General features: G+C 41.9%; 2 protein-coding genes across 7 annotated transcripts; one reads left to right on the top strand and one right to left on the bottom strand.

Annotated features, from left to right (window-relative positions):
* The first annotated feature begins 3374 nt into the window (after positions 1 to 3374).
* LOC131246299 (pentatricopeptide repeat-containing protein At2g22410, mitochondrial-like) lies at positions 3375 to 5033 on the top strand. Its single transcript, XM_058246266.1, has one exon. The coding sequence runs from the start codon at positions 3375 to 3377 to the stop codon at positions 5031 to 5033; it is 1659 nt and encodes a 552-aa protein (XP_058102249.1).
* Positions 5034 to 7756: 2723 nt separating this feature from the next.
* Positions 7757 to 20828, bottom strand: LOC131249482 (uncharacterized). Of its 6 annotated transcripts, none has more exons than XR_009172854.1 (3): positions 8853 to 9002; positions 8590 to 8760; positions 7757 to 7935 (listed from the first exon to the last, which is right to left on the bottom strand). XR_009172854.1 is itself a non-coding variant. In XM_058250297.1 (2 exons), the coding sequence occupies exon 1, from the start codon at positions 20721 to 20723 to the stop codon at positions 19197 to 19199; it is 1527 nt and encodes a 508-aa protein (XP_058106280.1). In that variant the 5' UTR covers positions 20724 to 20828; the 3' UTR covers positions 7757 to 7935; positions 19063 to 19196. The 6 variants fall into 6 exon arrangements, 2 of the variants coding, with proteins under 2 accessions (XP_058106280.1, XP_058106285.1); XR_009172852.1 differs by having other exon boundaries at positions 8418 to 8760; XM_058250297.1 differs by lacking the exons at positions 8590 to 8760; positions 8853 to 9002 and adding an exon at positions 19063 to 20828.
* Positions 20829 to 21833: the final 1005 nt, after the last annotated feature.

Consider the following 21833-nt stretch of genomic DNA (forward strand, 5'->3'; position numbering starts at 1 on the left):
TACAAGTTGGAGGACGGAGCTTCAGTTTGGTGGGAACAACTTCATCTCGAGTAGACGAGACAGATAAAGGCGTCAATCTGCACGTAGCTACAGATGACGCAATTATTGCACATGCGATTTCTCCCTTGAGATTACGATAAGATATTATTCCAATAAAAAATAAAATTTTTGGCAAGATAGCCGATTAGTGAGGGGTTATGTAGAGAAATCCTATTGTTTGTTGGTGAGAGACGAAGATACATAATCAGTGAGGGGTCATCTAGAGAACTCTCATTATTTGAAAGCAAGAGGCGACCTTGTCGAGTAGAGTCGCAACAGGCCGCTAAATTCATTAGTAGAGTACATGTGGTCCCTGTAGAAATAGAGAACCAACCCAATACTTCTGGAGTGAATGAGTAGCATCTCGTAAATGAATAGGATCTCATAAAATGCTCCAAGGAGACGGGAGTGATAACGGCATTAGAAGAAAAGGAAGTGGATGAGGAGTGTGTGAACATTCCAAAAGATGCAAAACCATTGTTGTAGGAGTTCAAGGCGATTATGCTCACTGAACTTCCCGACGAATTATCCCCTATGCAGGAGATTGGTCTTTCTCAAGTTGAGTTTGTCTTCAACAATACGAAGAATAAATCTACTGACCATACCCAATTTGAGGTTGTGTATGCTCGAGTTCCTAAACCTGCACTCAAATTGTTTCCATTGCCTAAACTGCCTGTAATGAGTGTTGCAGCAAAAAATATGGCATTTCAAGTAACAACTATTCATGCCGGTGTCTAGGAGAAATCAGAAAAGCCTACTGCAGGGTACAAGGTAGCGGCTAATAAATGTCGGCATCTGAAGTTGAATACGTATTGTGAACCAAGTCTGTTGAAGAACTCTAGGAAGTTGAACGTACACGTATCGTGAATCAAACTCTAAGACGAGTTTTTTTTTTTCAAGTGGAGAGGTTTGATGTAGGACGTGGATCACGTACATTTCTAGCACACATGGACTGGAAGAAGCCCAAGGAGAATTCGACAAAATTCAGCATAATTTGACTAGTCGACAAATTTGGTTAATAGGTCGAAATTCTGCTTGAAATTCCAAATTGCTTGCTGGCTATATTCTGTCAGTTTAGACATGTTGAAATATTGTTTGACATTTCAAAATACCATTCCAAATTGCTTGCTGACTGATTTCTGTTAATTTAGATAAGTTGACAGATCTTTTTGATAGTTCGAAATCCGGTTCGACAAGTTGATAGATCGGGTCAATAGGTCGAAAATCATAGAATTTCTGATTTAAATCTCTGGACACTTTTTGGCTGTTTCGACCTGTCGACGAGCGGTGGAAATTTGCATTTAAAAAAAAAAATTATTTCCTTATTTGATTAAGACTCTTTGATTATGATTTTAGAATTTTTATAGACTTATATAAATGCGTTAAACTAATTTTTTATGATGGTCTATTAATTAGAACTTCTTAGAAATTTTATTTCTCATGGATTCAAGAGCACCTTGTGGATTCAAGGTATTTATTGATCGAAGAAGAGGGTGATCGACCTCATCACGTCCTCCCCAGCGTTAGGGTCCCATGACTAATGGGCTTGGGTTGGGTTGAGCTTGGATTGGGCTTGAGTTTTGGAGTTTTACGGGGGGGGTGGTTTTCCTACTATTATTTGATCAGCTTGTCAGTCCTACGTGCGGCGTCTATGGAGTCTCAAGTTTAACACGTATATATGATGCTTTTTATATTGGACCACATCATTTTTTAATACAAATTGTGTAAGCATTAATCACATGCAACCTTAATCACATACAACCCATATGCTACGTAGCAAGTCTTGCAATGTAGAGCATTAGCATTATTCCCATGATGGACTGAAGATTACTGGGTCCTGTTGAAATATTTCAACCCTTCTAACCATTTGATCATTCTCCTTTGAATATTGGACTCTATTTAACTACTGGTTCGAAGGTAGTTGATTGAGAGTTTTTCGCAATCTAGATAATTTTTTAGAAGACCAATGCCAATTGCTTACCTTGTCTAATTAAGCATTTTTATCACAGAAATTTATCGCAGATCAAATTCCAGTAGTCCCAACTTATCCTACATCCATACCTATTTGGAGTATGAGAGAAGCATGGCTACTTTGTCAGGGTTTCGTGGTTCATATGCAGAGGGCGTTTGGCGCATGGTATTAGATGGAATTAGGCGGGATGGAATTGCATTTGGTCCCATGCAAATTCATGGGACATTTGCGGAGGATGCAAAAGGTTGAGATTAAGTGGGATGGAATTACATTTGGTCCCATGCTAGATTTCCATGGATTTTGAAATCCACTACACGTGGGCTCCACATTGATGCATATTTTTATCCATGTCGTCCATCCATATACACCCTTTACACGTGACATTTTGGTTATATATGTGTACAAGTGATCGACATCCATTGTGAATTTGGTTCGTTGATTACAATTCTATGGTCCACCAAACAAGATTTTTCTTAGTCCGGTGCTTCCGGTGGCAATAATTTTATCCCAAACATGGGATTGGATAGTTAAAATACCATGGTATTTCACATGCAATCATTGTACAATAATGATGTTAATCTCTCTAATACAATTCAATCCCATTTAATCCCATGGACCAAACACTTTATAAGAGATTGGACAAATGACATCAATTTAAACTAAATTAAACCATTAAAATCTTGGGCCCCACTTTATATGGGCTCATAAACTGAAACCTACACCAATTTGATCTCCTACCAGGCTGATTGGAATGGTCCAAATCAAAGATACTCAACGGTGCAAATTCAATGAAGGAGTGCCCTCTAATAATCATGTTGAATTGACTTTTGGATGATGTCCTATCTACAGTGGGCCCTGCAGTTTGGACCGTTTGATTCGAGATATCTTGTGCCAGATTTCTATTTGGTAGTGACTACTTATCAAGCATCACACTCTGTCAGAGCACTATATAACTCTTGCAGTTAACCTCCCACAAGCAAACCCAGTTTCAGCAGGTATGGAAAAAGATGGGTAACTCGCCCAACATGATATAGGTCCCAATCCCACCCTTCTCACCTCATGCTCCTGAATATGATGACTGAAACTGATCATACAGTGGACCCTACCATGGATAGGCCACAAACCAATGGCCATCTACCTATTCAAGTGGGACGTTGACCAAACATATTTAAACCATCCATTTCCTTACTACTAATCAGGCTGTTTGGATCGTCCAATTGCTGAGATGTTCGACAATTACCCATTCACAGTTAGCCACATGTACATCTCAGATCCAGTGGACCACCAATTCGATTGGCAGGTGGGCCCCACAAATTGCATTCATTCATTGTTACATTAGAAGACCATATAATAACATAACCCAATGAGTGGGCCCTCAAATGTACTCCTTTGGTTCAAACATTCTACCCACAACATCAAACAACTTAATCAAATCTTGGCTCAAACCATCACAGCAGGGCTCATCCGCACCATACCCACATGGAACTGCATCATCAGAGCCTATGCCAAAAGCCCAGCACCCATCCAAGCCATTCTCATGTACAATCATTTCATGCAATGCAGTTCTCTCCTTCCTGATAATCACACTTTCCCCGCTTTACTGAAAGCCTGCGGCCGCTTACTTTCTCTTCCAAAAGGCAAAGAAATTCATGGTTATGTTGTAAAAGTGGGCCTCGATTCTGATGTTTATATACAGAATTCTCTGATACATATGTATGGTGTCACAATCCAGATCCATGATTCGCGGCGACTGTTTGATGGAATGTCTCAAAGAGACATAGTAACTTGGAATTCAATTCTAGCAGCCTACGTGGCGAATCCTAGTTGGCAAGGTGAAGCACTGGTTTTATATAGGGAAATGGTGTTTGAAGGAGTTGAAGCTGATGAGATCACTATGGTGATCCTGCTGTCGGCATGCACACACTTGGGTGCCCTAGGCTATGGAAGAATGGTCCATGTCTGTATGTTGAAGAAGGGGTTTGTTTGTGTTTTGAATTTGGATAATGCACTTTTGGGTTTTTATGCCAAAAGCGAAGACATGGATGCTGTGTTTCGACTGTTTGGCAAGATGGGTCCGAGAGATGTAGTATCATACACTATCGTGATTAATGGTTATGTTGAATTGGGCTTAGTAGATGTTGCTCGCGAAATTTTTGATCGGATTCCTTCCAAAGATATTGTCTTGTGGAATTCCATGATAAGTGGGTATGTGAAGGTCAAGCGACCGCAAGAGGCTTTAGAGCTCTTTCATAAAATGGAGATGGAGATGATAAAACCAGACGAAATGACTGTCGTTAGTGTCCTTTCAGCTTGCAGCAACTTATCAAATTTACAATTTGGTCGTTGGGTTCATCAGATTATGCATCGAATAGATATAAGAATGGATGTTTTTGTAGGAACAGCACTGGTTGATATGTATGCAAAATGCGGGAGTCTGGAGGATGCGGTTCGCACATTCTACAAAATGAAATATAAAGATGTCTTCACTTGGACTGCTGTAATCGTAGGTCTTGCAAACTCCGGGCATGGGAAGGAGGCTCTGAGCTTCTTTTCGCAGATGCAAACAGAAGGCATTGAGCCGACCGAGGTCACATTCGTTGCTGTTTTAACAGCATGCAGCCATTCAGGACTAGTGGATGAAGGCTGTTATTGGTTTGATCGAATGGTGGGAGTTTATAAGATAAGGCCGAAGATTGAGCACTTGGGATGTATAATTGATCTTTTGAGTAGAGCTGGGTTGCTATGCCAAGCAGAGGGATTGATTAGAACTATACCAGATGAGGATAGAATGATAAGTTACAAAACTCTTCTCAGTGCTTGTATAAAATATGCTGATATTGGTATTGGAGAAAAGGTAGCGAAGAAGCTGATCGAGTTGGATCCTCAGAGCCATGGAGTTTACGTTCTGTTATCGAACTTCTACTCTTTGGCAGGTCAATGGGAAGATGTCATGGAGATGAGAAGAATCATGAAGGAACTGGATCTGAACAAGGAAGCTGGGATTAGTTTTGTTGAGGTATAAGGCTTTATTTGTAGAATCGGATGTAAACATGTCACAATTGTGAATTATTTATTAATACTGTTGGATGGATATTCATGAGCTCTCCAGGCACCTGTATGAGAGATTGAGGTTTTTCATCAGGTGGGCCCAACAGTTTGTGTGCTGTGTAGCCTGGTCATCAGATGGGTTCCACAAGCACATCGAGTGCGGATCGTTGGTCAAATCTCTTTTTTCCCCCACCGTTTTTTGCACATGTACCTAAAATCCGCCTGATTTTGGGCCATGGCACACAAGGATGGCCCCACATGATGAATGACCCAGATCTTTCATGGACGCACCGCATGGTTGGGATAATAGGATTCGAGTCCTATTCTCCCGAGTGACCTTTGCGTCTCTTGTTATTGCTATTACAATAAACACACGATGGCTAGCAAGTAGGCTTGTCAACAGCTTCTGTTTGGTCAGGACTTCAATTGGCCACATGCAAGCCAGCAAATATAAAAATTTGAATAACCCAGCTTGACCAATTCAAAATCCAGGCTGAAACCATACACAAGCTACGCCTGACAAGTTCAAAACCAGGCTAAAACCAACCCAGGGCCTGGCCCTCTTGACTGCCATAGATACTGATGTAACCTTATACAAACCCAAGAGAATCGGATCTGGTGTCTGGTTCAGATACATGTCACATATATGAGGTATTGGACACGAATACAAATCTGAAACTATTCAGGCATACCAGTATCAAGCATGAATTAAGCCGTGGCGAAAAGGGTTTGGATCCAGATTTCGGTCTAGAATGCGAGTCCCCATTAAGGTTTGGGTATCTGGATTCGGGTGGGTCCTTGTTGTAAACATTTAAGGTTTTTAAATACGAGCTTTGCTAGCGTCCCCACCTTCACACGGATATTAGCAATGTTCCCAAAGCTTTTAAATGGCAAATGGAGTGATTTATCATGAATCTGAACCATTCGTACATTCATACTAGAAGCCAGCCATGGAGTAAAAACCAAACCAAACAGATGATTCCATGCATCCAATCAATAACATGGAAAATGTGCAGCCAAGATGGAGTAGAGAAACAAAATAACTCCAATCACATCTTGAAACATTTAATATATATAGATCCCACTTTGTATTGCTTATGGTTCCAAAATAGTTCTCTTGCTTGATGATTCTAAACGTGTGATCTATGGCTCGTAAACAACTGAAGATTATAACAAATTGACCGCATTCAAAGGGTTAGGATAATTTAATTAGTGTGATTTTCGCACCATGGCTTGCTTCCATTGGTACTATGGAATGAACTGTCCCAATCCATGATTGAGTGTTCCCCATGTCACTCAAAGAGGGTTGGGGACGACAGCAAAACCCTATAAATAATAGGTATGATAAGGATTAAACTAAAAAGGAAATAATCATATATTTTGTATGCAATTGGTACCACATTGGTTACGCAAACCAACCAATGCAACCCAAGTTCTACTTTGCAAGTGGGTTTTTTTTTTTTTTTTAATATATATTTATTTTACGCACGCTCACACAAAACACGCTTGCACTAGTGGAATTTCACCAATTTCACCACAATGGCTACTGGAACCCATGACCTATGTTGAAACTCTTGTGAGTCTACCACCAAGGCATGAGCGAGGAACTAACTAAAGTTTTAGTTGGTACCAAGATAGTGGACCTGAATCTGACCCTATTTCTAGATATGATCTCATGTCGTTTGGACACAACTCCAACTTGATTAATTGGGCATGGATCTAAATCTAATTAAATAGATACAAATACTTCTTCAACTATCCACGAATTTCAGTGCCCATTGGCAAGCGTACAGATCCTTTGAAGCGTGCATTTCTGCAGTAAATGATGTCAAGAAACAAGCTTGTTCCCTGCTTGCATTGCTTGCTTAGGCAGTTGCCTAGGAAAGCTCACTAGAATCAGGCATGTTTCAACGATTCTAACCATCCATTATCTCGTAGCATAGTTGCTTTCTCCCTTGTTAATAAAATCCATGATACTGATTAAAGAATGTACATTTAGATAGAGCTGTACACCAGTCCAGTTAGCACGGACAGCTTGCTTGAGTCGCCTCAGCTTAAAACTGGATTCGGACGGAGTCGAGCTGGTTTTTGGAGACCTAAAAAATTTTGAGCCAAGTTCGAGCTTGCCTGAGCTCAACTCAACTCAAGCTCAAACTCCAACTCGAATCGACTTAGATTGAATCGGCTCGGTGACTCGGTCATTTGATCTTGACGCTGCTCGCTAAGTGTTTGATGAAATGCCTTAACGTAGTGTTGCTTCTTGTACTGCCATGATATCAAGGTATTCTTGAAATAGGTATTAAAGGGAAAATTGAATTAAATAAAAAAAAAAAAAAACATTTACATTTTAGGATTGCCCTCACATCTTGATCTTGATGCTGTTAGCCAAGTGTTTGATGAAATGGCTACAAAGTGCTCTTATTGCTTTGCATTCAAAGTGTGGGAGATTGAAGATGCAATCTTCAATTTCCGTGTTTGAGAAAATGTCGCACAGGCTCAAACTTGGCTCGAGTTGGCCCAAGTTGCTGACTGAACCAAGCCGAGCTGAGTTGGCTAGTCAAGCTTGAGGACCGAGCCGAGCCGAGTTCGAGCTGGGTGGGCTTGGGTTGGCTGCTGGCCAAGCTGAGCCAAGCTGTGCCAAGCTCAACTCAAATCAGCGCGTGTGCAGCTCTACATTTAGCATTTTAACACCAAGAAGATTGTAAGATATGGTCTAGTTATATTGATTGGAAAACTTCATTCAAGGAATTCCTTTTGAATATGGGCAAACCATAACAATAGGCAGTAGTAGCAAGGAGGATAGAAAACATGTCTCTAAGAAAGATTGCATAGTCGTAGATGCTTCTCTTGAGGAGTTCTTTGCCGAGGTGGAGGAGCTAGGTCAAGCAAAGACATGAATCATGAAGATTGCAATGCAACAGAAGCAAGTACACGGCATATTTCTGCAGATTAGTAAATTCCATTGGAAGACTCAAGCTGCATTCCTGGGACAAGATGCTGATGATCTAAATGCAGTCTTATTCAATGAATTAACCATAATTATCTCTAGAAATAGAACAAACACAAACAATGGTCCATCTTCTGTTTATATGGGAAATGCTGGCCAGATAATAGTATTCCCTGTTCCATGACTCGAAAGTGCATGTGGTTAATCAGGTTTTTTTATGATAATGTTGTTTTTGAATCCCAAAGGTTCAAACATGCAAGGATCATCCCTTAATATCATCATTTGTGAGGAAGGAAGACATCAACCTGAAGATCACCAATGGTTATTGATAAATGCTGTTCATCAATCTACACTCAACTCATTACTCATTATTGCCAATGTCCAAGATCTCATCAGCAGCACCACCATTACCTGGATAAGCACCATCGGTGCCAACATGAACATCATCACCATCAGGAGTACGACCATCATCACAATCAGCACCCTCGGCACCAAAACCAACATCACCATAATCATCATCATTGCCTTGTCCTAGCTATACGACTCCTTGTTGCTAGCCAAAATTTCAAAACGGGCTGCCTACTTAATGTTCACCCTGCCCTCTTAGCTGGGCTTGGGATTGATGGCTCCGTAAATATGGATTTATGTTGTTTACTCAGTGTTATATACATTTCAATTACACCTTCGTGCTAATTGGTAGCCAGCCAGGGTAAACGAGTGAAGATGTTAGGTCTCTATCTGCTCCTCAAACTTCCTGCAAGCAAGCATGAGAATAACTGTTTAAAAAAAAAAAAATTTGTAATACGGACCTGAAATTAAGTAGGACAAGGCTATGATGATGATTACCTATGCTCTACAAACCTTAAATTTGAAGGAGAGCAATGAACTTCATGGATTTATACCCACAACTAGATGCCCTGCATACACCTGCACCCATCATCTCTGCTTAACTGTCAGTGTCCGTATCAGCTGAGGCTCCCTTTTTCTTTGAGAATATTTCATGACAGAATGAGGCAGGGATGAACGTGATGAGGATAACTACTCCGAATCCACGGAGCTTCCCTGGACTCCTCACAGAGACTTCTCGAATCCACGAGGAAAGAAAGCAGAAAATAGAAATAAATTCTAATAAATTCGAAATTGATTAATAGATGAATAAAAACGAGTTCACAACCCTTTAAATAGGGGTACCAAGCAATGGGAAAGAAATCAGAATCAAACTACAACTCAAACTTTTAGAATCCGCGACTTACTATAAATAGTAAACTTACTATTTATAGACGGCCGTGATGTCTACTAGTGCGCAAGGTTTTCGGCCAAAAATAGTAAGTGTCCTATTTGGCTTCACCAAACCGTTCTCCTAATTATTCTAAGCTCTTTTCACGTTGGGCGCAACTCCTAAAGCCCGACGGATGAAGAGTTATAATCAAACTAAAACTTACTATTTATAGTAAAAGCGAAATTAAAACGGGGAAACGACCATCGATCCAGGGGTTTTTTGCAATTCCGGGCTGCGCAACCCGGCGTAGTTGGTTGGCTTCAGTAGCTCGTTCTACCCCAAAATCATATATTTTACGTCAGATAACTCATTCCGGATTGCAAGATACGCCCGATTTAAGGTTCGATGGTCCGGATCACTTCTGTCGTCGACCGGGCCTTTTCTGATCCATCTTGGCCATGTAATTGTACGCGACCTGCTCTACATCAGTCTCCTCCACTTCAAAAGAACTCGTCCTCGAGTTCTCGTCATGCTCTGGTTCATGATACTCGGTTAGGTCCGTGACATTGAAAGTCCGTGAGATGGCCATGTCATCTGGGAGATCAACAACATAAGCGTTGTCATTGATCTTTCGGATGATTGGTACCGGTCCAATCTTCTTATTTTTCAACTTGTTGTACCCCGGTCGGAAATCTCTCTTTGCGCAAATGGACCATAACGCGGTCGCCTAACTCGAACACTTTTTGTCGCCAATGCTTGTTCGCTTGTTCCTTGTACTTCTCGTTCGAGGCATGTAGCTTGGTCTGCACTTCTGCATGGATGCCCATGATCTTGTCTGCCATATGTTCTGCTGCAATGCTCGTGCCTGGGTGCTTGGGCAGAGGGACCAAGTCAAGTGTGTGGCGAGACACTCGTCCGTAAATAATCTGGAACGGTGATTTCCCTGTTGAGCGGTTCACCATATTGTTGAATGCAAACTCTGCTTGAGACAAGGCCAAATCCCACTGCTTCGGTTTTTCTCCTGAAATACAGCGAAGGAGGTTTCCCAACGTGCGATTCACAACTTCGGTCTGCCCATCAGTCTGTGGGTGGTAAGCACTACTAAATTGAAGTCGTGTATCGAATCGATTCCATAAAGTCCGCCAAAAGTGGCTAATGAACTTCGTGTCACGATCAGAAGTAATGGTCTTGGGGACCCCATGTAGCCGAACGACCTCCCTGAAAAATAAATTCGCCACGTGTGTTGCATCGAGGGTCTTCTTGCATGGGATAAAGTGCGCCATCTTTGAGAAACGATCTACCACCACGAACACCGAATCCATGCCGCGTTGTGTTCGTGGGAGACCAAGTACGAAGTCCATTGATAAATCCTCCCAAGGGCCGTTAGGCACAGGTAGCGGTGTAGAGGCCCGTATTCGAGATTGCCCCTTGGAGGTCGACAAACATGACAACGTTGTACGGCTTTTCCCACATCGCGTACTAAGTGCGCCAGGAATACCGCTCTTCCACAAGAGCTCGCGTCTTGTCTCGCCCCTGTGTCCACCAAGGCCACCTCCATGTAGCTCTGAATAATCTTCCCTGAGAGAACTTTGGGGGATGCACAATCGATTCCCTTTGAAGAGAAAATCGTCACGTATATGAAGGTCACCGGGTGACCTTCTTGACACTTCATCCAAGAATCTTTGAAGTCCTCATCCTCGGCATACGACTCCTTGAGACAGTCGAAGCCGACTACCTCGTTGCTCATTGTTACTAGTAGTGATGCACGACGGCTAAGTGCATCAGCCACCTTGTTCTCCTGACTTGTGCTTCAGAACGAACGTGAATTTCTGTAAAAACGCAACCCATCTAGCATGCACACGATTCACGTTAGTCGACTATTAATAAACTTTAATGCTTGATGGTCGATGTACAAAACAAACTCTCTTTGAATCGAGATAATGTCGCCAATGTCGCAGCGCTGAACAATGCGTACAACTCAAGCTCATAAGTCGACCACTTCTTTCGGGCTTGAGTTTCCGCTGTAGAAGGCTACCGGCCTGCCTTCCTGTGATAATACTCCTCCAATTCCGACATATGAAGCGTCACACTCAACTTCAAACAATTTGTCGAAATTAGGAAGCACCAAGACCGGTGTTGTAGACAAACGCTGCTTGATCTCATGAAAGCTCTTATCAGCTTTATCGGTCCACTGGAACGGTCCTTTTTTCATGCAATCTGTTATAGGCGCGACTATGGTGCTAAAATCTCGCACAAATCGACGATAGAAAGTCGCCAACCCGTGAAAACTTCTCACCTCATGAATGTTTGTCGGGATCGGCCATTCCCTAATAGCTCGCACCTTTTCATCGTCCACACGAATGCCTGTGGATGTTACAACAAATCCTAGAAACAATAGGTCATCGGTTAAAAAACTACACTTCTTGAAGTTGAGGTACAACTTGTTAAGTTGTAGGACCTGTACTTGCCCGAGATGTTTCTTGTGCTCCGCCTCATCCTGGCTATATATCAATATGTCATCAAAATATACTACCACAAATCGGCCAGTGAACGGTTTTAGAACTTGATTCATCAAACGCATAAAAGTACTTGGTGCGTTCGATAGGCCGAAGGGCATGACCAGCCACTCATACAACCCTTCCTTGGTCTTGAATGCCGTTTTCCACTCATCACCGGGTCGAATACGAATCTGATGGTACCCGCTCCTTAAATCTAGTTTAGAGAACACCTTGGCCCCTTCTAACATATCGAGCATGTCGTCCAACCGTGGTATTGGGAACCGATATTTGATGGTAATTTTGTTGATTACCCGGCTGTCGACACACATGCGCCAGCTTCCATCTTTTTTGGCGTTAATAATGCTGGTACAGCACATGGGCTCATGCTCTCTCTCAAGAGACCCTTACAGATCAATTCCTCCACTTGCTCCTGAAGTATCTCACACTCCTTTGGACTCATCCGATAATGAGGGCGATTGGGCAGGCTAGCCCCAGGGACGAGGTCTATGTGATGTTTGATGTCCCTCATGGGGTCCATCGAGTAAATCTCTCCGGCCAGACTTCTTTGAATTCGTTTAGCAGTCTTAAACTTGGAGGGATGTTTGAGGGTTCCTCTTCCTCGCCCTTCACTACTACGCGTATACCTCGCCAGTTTCCTCGGATTCCTCCATGAAATTTCGAATGGTCAAGAGGGAATTTTCCTCCACTTTAGAGGCTTCGGGGTGGTTCTCTGGTGCCATAGGGGCAAGGATTATTTTTCGACTATCCTTGACAAATACGTAAACATTATCTCGTCCCCGATGGGTCGCATCACGGTCCGACTGCCAGGGTCGACCGAGTAACATATGACAAGCTTCCATATCGACCACGTCACAAAGTATTTGATCTTTATAATTTTTGCCAATTGAAAACGAGATAGTGCATTGTTCAGTTACTTGATCTCATTCATCTTTTTTATCCAGCCGATTGAGTACGGGGAAGGATGTTTCATCGTTGGTAACCGCACCTTTCCATTGACGGTTCACCGAGTACGAAATATATTGTGTCGTTGTGGATGTAATTCCGGACCTTTCCATTGACGGTGCACCGAGTACGAAATATATTGTGTCGTTGTGGATGTAATTCCTTTCGTGGGGCATACAGTAATCGCCTCACAACTAGAAATTCGCCACGATCATCGCCCGTCATTTCATCGCCACCTGCTATTTTTTAGTAGTTTGTTCATGTTCATCAAAGCAATGATCTTCTTCTACGGCCTCATCTTCAGTGCCCTCTTCGTTTATAGTTAAGTGTGTTGCGGGACGTTGAGGACAAGTGTTTGATAAGTGGCCTGGTTGGCCACAGCGGTAACAATTGTTTGACCTTGCCCGAGCATAAGGATATGGAATCCTACTTGGACTCACTATTGTGGGTGCTGTACATTGAGGTCTGGATGAACCACTCCCCATATCACGGTTTGTGGTTGTAGGAAGTTGAGGTACTGGGTCTTTTCCTTGTGGCAGCACTGGATCCTGCGTGAAACTCGTCATGGGGGGTCGAGTAAAAGAATATGGACGAATAGGAGCTCTTGCAAGTTGTGTTTCTACCTTACCCACCAATTGAAATGCTTCATCCACGGTCCTTACTGGGTACATCTGAACTCGATCCTGAATTGTCGGCCGCAACCCACTTATAAATCGCGCCACCTTCTGTGACTCAGACTGACAGATTATTTCGTGTAGCCACCGTTGGAATTCTTCAGTGTACTTGTTCGATTTCCTTGCCTGCAATTTTGATATTGTTTGGAATAATATCTGCTCATAATCATGGGAGAAATCGAGATCGAAGAAGACGTCTCATCCGTGGCCATGATGAGATAGGCGCCTTGTTCTGGCGAGCTCGTGAGAGTTGTAATTGTTCCCACCATGCAGAAGCACCAGATTTTAATTTAAACGCTACCAATTTTACCCTTTTATGATCTGGCACGTCCATATAATCAAAATATCTCTCTACTTCGGCTAGCCAATCGAGAAAATCTTCTATACGTAATAAACCGTTTAAACTAGGAAGTTCAGCCTTACCTCGATAGTCTCTTTCAGCACGATCTAGATGATCACCTCCATGGATTGGTCGTCGCGCAAAACCCTCATTAAGGTCCTCGTCGCTAGAACTTGAATCATCTGGTGTAGCCCTGCGGTTTGCCACTGGTAGTGCTCTACGAAAATCGGGGTGGTGGAGCCACCACAGGTGGTGGAGCACCGCCTAGGGCTCGGGGCGGAAGTAGCGCATCCGCAAGACGGTCGAGAGTTGCCTGCAGCCCTTGCATGGTCAACTGACTCTCCCGGTGGAAAGCTTCCATTCTTTCCGAAAGATAACGAATCCCTGGATCACCGTCCACAGGATTTTGATTCATACCTTCGTTGTTTGCCATTGGCCCGAGGGGAATCCTCGCTTTGATACCAATTGACGCAGGGATGAACGTGATGAGGATAACTACTCCGAATCCACGGAGCTTCCTTGGACTCCTCACAGAGACTTCTCGAATCCACGAGGAAAGAAAGCAGAAAATAGAAATAAATTCTAATAAATTCGAAATTGATTAATTGATGAATAAAAACGAGTTCACAACCCTTTAAATAGGGGTACCAAGCAATGGGAAAAAAATCAGAATCAAACTACAACTCAAACTCCTAGAATCCGCTACTTACTATAAATAGTAAACTTACTATTTATAGACGGTCGGATGTCTACTAGTGTGCAAGGTTTTCGGCCAAAAATAGTAAGTGTCCTATTTGGCTTCACCAAACCGTTCTCCTAATTATTCTAAGCTCTTTTCACGTTGGGCGCAACTCCTAAAGCCCGACGGATGAAGAGTTATAATCAAACTAAAACTTACTATTTATAGTAAAAGCGAAATTAAAACGGGGAAACGACCATCGATCCAGGGGTTTTTTGCAATTCCGGGCTGCGCAACCCGGCGTAGTTGGGTTGGTTGGCTTCAGTAGCTCGTTCTACCCCAAAATCATATATTTTACGTCAGATAACTCATTTCGGATTGCAAGATACGCCCGATTTAAGGTTCGATGGTCCGGATCACTTCTGTCGTCGACCGGGCCTTTTCTGATCCATCTTGGCCATGTAATTGTACGCGACCTGCTCTACATCACAGAACACACAGATACCAAGGGAGAGGCCCGTCTTCCCAGCCTGCAATCACCTCAGAAACCGATCTGTTGAGCACGCCTACCAAACCTGGAAAATCAGAAAAAAGGTCTCATATAGGTCATATCTGCCCCATAATGTAGCAGCAAATGATCCACATATTTCCTTCTTCCTACACATGAAGCACATCAGCATCACCACATTTCTCTTCTCAATATTATCAACTGTGAGGATCTTGTTTGCCGCTGCAATCCAAGAAACTGCTTGAACTGTTGGAGGAATAGGCACTTTCAAAACATTAGTACAGGAAAAAAGGAGGAACCTCCAATAAAAGGGATTTAGATGAGAAGCACCCACTAGGCGCTCGTCTCCAAATCTATTCCCTTTGGGAGGATCAATATTCATCTCATGAAGTTTTCCCATAAGCAAAGCAAAAGCCCTTGCCGCTTCATCAAAAAGATTCCTCCAATGTCCCACATTGCACACTATAGAATGTGAAAGGGTCTCGAAAAATTCGACGCCCTTGGCATCGGAGTTCATCACTAAAGAGAACAAGAGAATGAACTAGCCAAAGTAGTCTCATCTAGCCAATCATCCTTCCAGAATCAGATGAACTAGCCAAAGTAGTCTCTTCTAGCCAAACATCCTTCTAGAATCAGACCCTATTGCCATGGTCAACCATAAACAATGTTTCCCACTCTGCCAGAAATGTTCTGCCCACCATGATTATGTCTTCTATTAAAGAGCCTAATAACTTTTCACACGCATTTGAACCAATGTTCCAAATAGGGATCTTGATGAACTAGTCCCTTCCCAAAGTTCCATACTAATAAAAAAATTTGACTTCTTCTCCCCAAATCTCCACCCCCATTTACTGAGTGACACTTAAATTTTCTCCCTAATACTTCCCACACCTAAACCTCCTTCCTTTTTTGGCCGTTGCAAAACATCCACTTGACAAGATGAAACTTTGTCCCATATTCTCTACTCTCCCAGAAGAAATCCCTCTAAATCTTCTCAATCTTCCATGCCACAGCAACTGGCATGTTAAAATGGGAGAGGATAAACTGGAAAATTCAAAAGGTTTGACTTAATGAGGATAATCCTTGCAAAGATAGGTAGGATTTTTTCCACCTTTCCAACTTTTCTCAATGCACGATTGGGTCCCATAAAGAAATCAAGTTTGCATTACCCTCAAGTGAGACACCCAGATACTTCAGTGGAAGACTTGAGCTCTTACAACATAAGCAAGCAAATGAGGCTACCTTTAGCAGTTTCCTAGAATAAATTTTACATGGCAAGATTGATGGGTAGGTCCAGAATACTAAGTTGTCAGCAATGTAAGAGAATCAATCCATGATCCTAATTTAATTGAAGCGTTTATTTATTTATTTATTTTTATTTTTAAGAAAGGTGTGTTTAAAAGTTATATTGATTCCAATGAATGATAAAGAAAACAAATTTGTTAGTGTGACTAAGAGGGGGCTCGATTCCAAGAGAAATATTGGTAGAAGAAAAGTGTTTGATTTGGAGGGATCAACAACAATGTTACATTGTACAGAACTGCCAGATTGAGATGAGGAGAATGCATCTGGCTTGAAGAGTGAGTTCCTTGATTTGACAACTTCTCTGGAGCAAAGGCACCTCATTTGATCAGTAAAGCTCTCAATACCATGCAAGCAAAAGTCAATACCTTTGCATTAGAAGAATGTAAAGCTCTCAATACCATTTACAGAAAAGTCAATACCTTTGCATCAGAAGAATGCTTTGAGAAATCCTAATTCAATTCATGTACTAGGACTGGCTGATAATGAGGAAATGGAAAAGGTGCCCATTGAGTATCAGATGTGAAATAGAATCCTCTCAAAAGGCTGAGAATCGGATGCAAATGCTAGAAACAGTTGGATTTTCGAAAGTGAGCCACTTTTATCGCTTACCTTAGGCTCAAATTTTCCTTATTTTTGGCCAATGTATATATTTCAATGGGCTTATTACAATTATTATCTCAAATGTCACACATACTAATTTGAGGTATTAAAACTGATTTACTTAATGCATTGCAATTACAGGCATTCAAAAACAAAATTTGGATTCTAGTTTATTCAAATTAGAGGCATCCAAACACAATTGAGGATTCCAATTCGAATCGATTCCATTTACCATGTGATTTGAATTCTAGCATATCCCAATTACAAGCATCCAAACAAGCCTTATTTGGCTTTGACCCTAGCTCAATTTTCTTACTCATATCTATAAAATCAAGCCATGACCTTAAAAAGAAAAACCAATACAGACATAGGTCACATCTTAAGAAGCAATTATGCAAGTGAAAATTCTTCAGATGATACTGGTACAAAAGCAGAGTCTTCTACATTGTTGTTTATAAGTCGTATGGGAGCTCTAGAGAAAACTCCACATCCATTTTACTAGAACAATCAGATTAACCAATGATTAAACTGATCTGAAATAGGTTCATATCTCTTAAAAAAATGTGACAAAGGTTCAATCTTTATTATTTATTATTTATTTTTTATTTTTATTAAAAATAATAGCCAGTGTTTTAAATAGCGGTAGCGTGTTGCGTAGCGTTCAACCCTCTGTAGCGTGTAGCGAAATATTGTAGCGTGTAACGTAAGCTACATAATACTTCTATTTTTTAAGTTTATATATATATATATATATATATATATATATATATATATATATATATATATAGTGGGCCCACCATAGAAAATAATGCAAATCCACCCCTTCACGCACCTCAGTGGGCCCCACGTGTGCCACACCATAGAAAATAACGCACATCCCACCCCTTCACGCACCTCAGCGGGGCCCATGTGGGCTATACCACAGAAAAAAAGACGAAAAAAGTATAAAGAACACCAAACCGACAGTAACTAGCATTTTAAAAGGGTAAAAAATGAGGAAAAAAAATTGAAAATACCAAGTTATTTTCATTATACATTGAAAAAATTCAAAAAAAAAAGGAGCATACCTATTTTTGTCTCAAGATGAGATTGAATCGCTGAAAACTGTAAATATTGAAGCTACACAGTGATCGGTTTGCCTCTGGAAGTAGTTTTTCCAACTCACGATTGAAAAGTGGGGAGACGAGCAACGTCAACAGCGTCGGTTTGCGCCTGACAGCTGACTTTCGACCACAACATTGAAGGGTGGGGAGAAAAGCAATGTCAGCAGCGTCGGATTGGCCCTGTGAGAAGATTTTGGGTCTCCAAATGGAAGGGTGGGGAGAGCAGCTGCGTCGGCTGCTGCGGTTTGGGGGTGAAAGCCCTTTAGAATTAGGTTTTTTATTTTTTAACTTAAGTTTAACTTGTGGTGTAAGTTCACCACTGTTTCCTGCACTTAAAAAAAAAAAAAAAAAACCCAAACAGGTAGCGTACGCTACCTGCGCTATACGCTACATATCCGTAGCGTACGCTACGACGCTACAGGGGAAAAACGCTATTTCAAACGCTACGTAGCGAAATCGCTACGCAATGCTACGTAGCGTACGCTACCGCTACGCTACGAACGCTATTTGATACACTGATAATAGCTAAGCTCGATTTGAACCTAAGGCCTCGATATTGAAACTTGAAACATGCATCTAACATTGAGATCCAGGCTGGAACCTGGTTCGTCCTGTTTTTAACTAACAAATCAAGCAATGCCAAACTATTGATAAAGAGATTGGCGACAGCAAATTATATGACTTGACATTGGGGTCTGGATAATATTAGAGCACAGCATTAACAGAAATGGTTATGATTAAACATTATTTCTAGAGTGGGATTACTAGCTAATGAAAAGAAATGTCAAATCTATGATTTATGATCATGTTGCAGTGTTCTTTTAAATAGATTGCTTTCTGCATATTCTAGTTTGGGGCATTCAAAAAAGTACATAAATGTTGCGATGCTCCTAGTAGACTAGAAAAATGTGCAAAATCTATGATTACTAGCTAATTAAAAGAAATGTGCAAAATCTACAATTTACAATTTTTTTATTTTTATTTTTTTTTTTATTTTTATTTTTTTGCAGTGTTCTTTCAATATAGATTGCTCTCTGCATTTGCAAGCTTGGGACATGCCATAAAGTAATGTCCTAATGCTACTGCTAGACTAGACAGAGAAACAGCAGCATGCAATAAATGTTACTTTGTATTGGAAATTTTCCATCTTTCAAACAAATACATTACCTTACATCAGGAGTTGAATTGCCAACACCAGGTTGAACAAACCTCCATCGATATCAGGAACTACAAGTACAATTTGGAGCTTGACCTTACATGAACCAGAATGATCAGTTTCATGATGCATGCAAAGGTTTCAACTACAAGAGAGGTGGCCTGCTGCAGTACATCTTCAACTTCCTCCACAAGGTCTCTACCAATTTCACCAGCAGATGCCATAGTATGGTCAATATAAGTGCCACAGCCCGACCTCCAGTAAGTCCCAAAAGGATGATCACTAAAGAAACCATGTGACCAGCATTCCACTTAATCATTGTGCAGACATTTTCTTTGTAGGGGACCACCATTTTTTCTGTGGCAAGCTCCTCAGATTTATGGATTTGCAGGGGGTTGTTTGCTGCCACATCCTCGTCCTCCAAATCATCCTCCAAAATATCATTCGAAGACTCCAAACTACAAATTTCTTCATCTTCTAGATCATAATCCTCTTCGCTTTCTACCTCTCCTTTGCAATTGGACATTTCACCACTTTCCACCTTACCACATTTTCTGCTCCTCGAACGAAACCTCTTTGGTACAAACTTCTTCAAGAACTTTTCCTTGAAATTCTTACTGCCCACCTTCTGAATTCTAACACTTTCCACTTGTGTCAAACCCCCATCATCCACATATGCCGAAACCTCCCTTTTCTGATCCAACACTGGAAATCCCAATCTCCTCTTGCTCCCCCACAAACCCAAATCCAAATCCAAATTCTTACTGTTTGCCTTCTGAGTTCTAACGTTCACCACTTGTGTAAAACCCGCAGCACCTGTGGACGCCGCCTTCTGAATTCTAATGGTTTGCACTTTTGTCAAACCCCCAGCATCCATGGACACTGTCTTCTGAATTCTAGCCTTTTCCACTTGTGTCAAACCCCCACGCAAATCCAAATTAGATTCAATAGCTTGAATTTCATTGGTGCACCGAACATCTGGATTTGCAGTGTTTTTTACTGCAATCAGATCTTCAGAGCCATTCATCCGAGAGGGCTCCCTTTTGCAATCCAGCTGTGGAGACTCCAACCTCCTTTGGCCCTCGCAAGAATCTAACGCACATCCAATTCGTCTAATTTCATTGGTACTGCCACAAACTAGAGGCCCACCATTTGAATCCGACAAACCTACAAAACTTTTAGGCTTAGAGAAAAAAAACCACTGCTTTCCCACAAATTCAAGGAAAAAAAGGATGGATACTGATGCTGTGATCGCTACTGCCAGCTCCTTCGTTCCCAGCGCCAGAGCCACCACAACAAACACCTTGATGATTGCTGTAAAACAAGTGGACCCAGAAACGCCGCGGCCATTCTTAAGATCATCAGCATCTCTGGAGATCGATGACCTAGGAGAGTCCTCGCCGACTTCAGATCGAAGCCCATCATCGCACGGCTTGGAATCAACAATCGTGCTATGGGAAAAGCTCGAAACCGGGGAGGACGGAGGATCAGCACTGACATTCTTCGTTGATGGCTTCTTCAACCGGGACCTGTTTTTGACGATGAGATCGGCAAGGGAGGTAGGGAACCCGGTCTGAACAACAAGCGAAGATTCACGGCGCCTGGACCGTAGATCGGATAACAAACTGGAGATCCGTCCGATCTTGGCCTTCTTCCAGAGGATAGGAGGCATGATAGACCTTCACCTGAAAGGCGGAGATCCAAGATCACAGATCATGGAAAACTGAGAATTTCAGCCGAGAATTGGGGGAATTCTATGGAGATTGAAAAGGGGGGGGGGGGGGGGGGGGTGGGGGTGGGAATGAAAACCCTAGAAATTGGGAGAAATGAGAAGTTGAAACCCTAGAAACGGAATGGAGGTTTTGAAATTAAAGGGCGTTTGGGGGATTTTCTCGGCGGATTTTGCGAGGATTGGATGGTTTTTATTTATAGGGACGGAGGGTGTCTAACTAACAAAAATTGCAGGGCTTTAGCTGACAGGAACGGAGATTGCGACGGAAAAGATGATACTGTACAATCGGTGTATCGCATTTGGGATCGGAATCCTCTAAAACACGTGCTTTTTAGGCACAGCTTAAAACAACCCATCTCAATGGGGCCCGCAATGTTTCATACGTAACATCGACTCCGTACATCAGGTTATATCCGTGTTTCTACTGCGTGAGTAAGAAATTCTGTCCGATCCATAACTCAAGTGGGCCATGCTATAAGCAAGATGGGGATCAACCTTAGCCTTTTGTGTGCAGGGGCATCATGGTGTTTATCTTTCGTCAAACAGCCTGTATTTAAAGCTTGACACAACTGTGTTAACTTTGGTTTACTCACTCGGTTTTACTCAAAAAAAATTGACCTAAATGGACTCTAAATTCGGTTCAAGATGAGTTAGGTTGAATATTTGGAATTGAGAATGAGGTGGCTCAAGCTCGACTCGACTAGAATCAGTCCATAACTTAAACTGAGTTGGATCGACCTGACTCGGCTCAACTCGGTCAATTGATATAAATATCAACTTAAAAACAAAAATCCTACTGCTTTCTCCTCTCACTTCTTAGCCCGAAGGAGCGCCCTACCCGAACCTTTTTTCACTCTCTCTCTCTCTCTCTCTCTCTCTCTCTCTCTCTCTCTCTGCCTGAGCAGTTGATAGGGTTGTACACGAACCAAGTTAGCTTGGTTAGCTCGCTCGACTCGACTCGAAAAAGCTCGATTCGACTCGATTCGAAACTGAGTTCGAACTGAGTTGAGCTGATTTTTTTAGCTTGAAAAAATTTTGAACCGAGTTCGA

Source organism: Magnolia sinica, chromosome 1 (assembly GCF_029962835.1).
Source record: "Magnolia sinica isolate HGM2019 chromosome 1, MsV1, whole genome shotgun sequence".
NCBI lineage: Eukaryota > Viridiplantae > Streptophyta > Magnoliopsida > Magnoliales > Magnoliaceae > Magnolia > Magnolia sinica.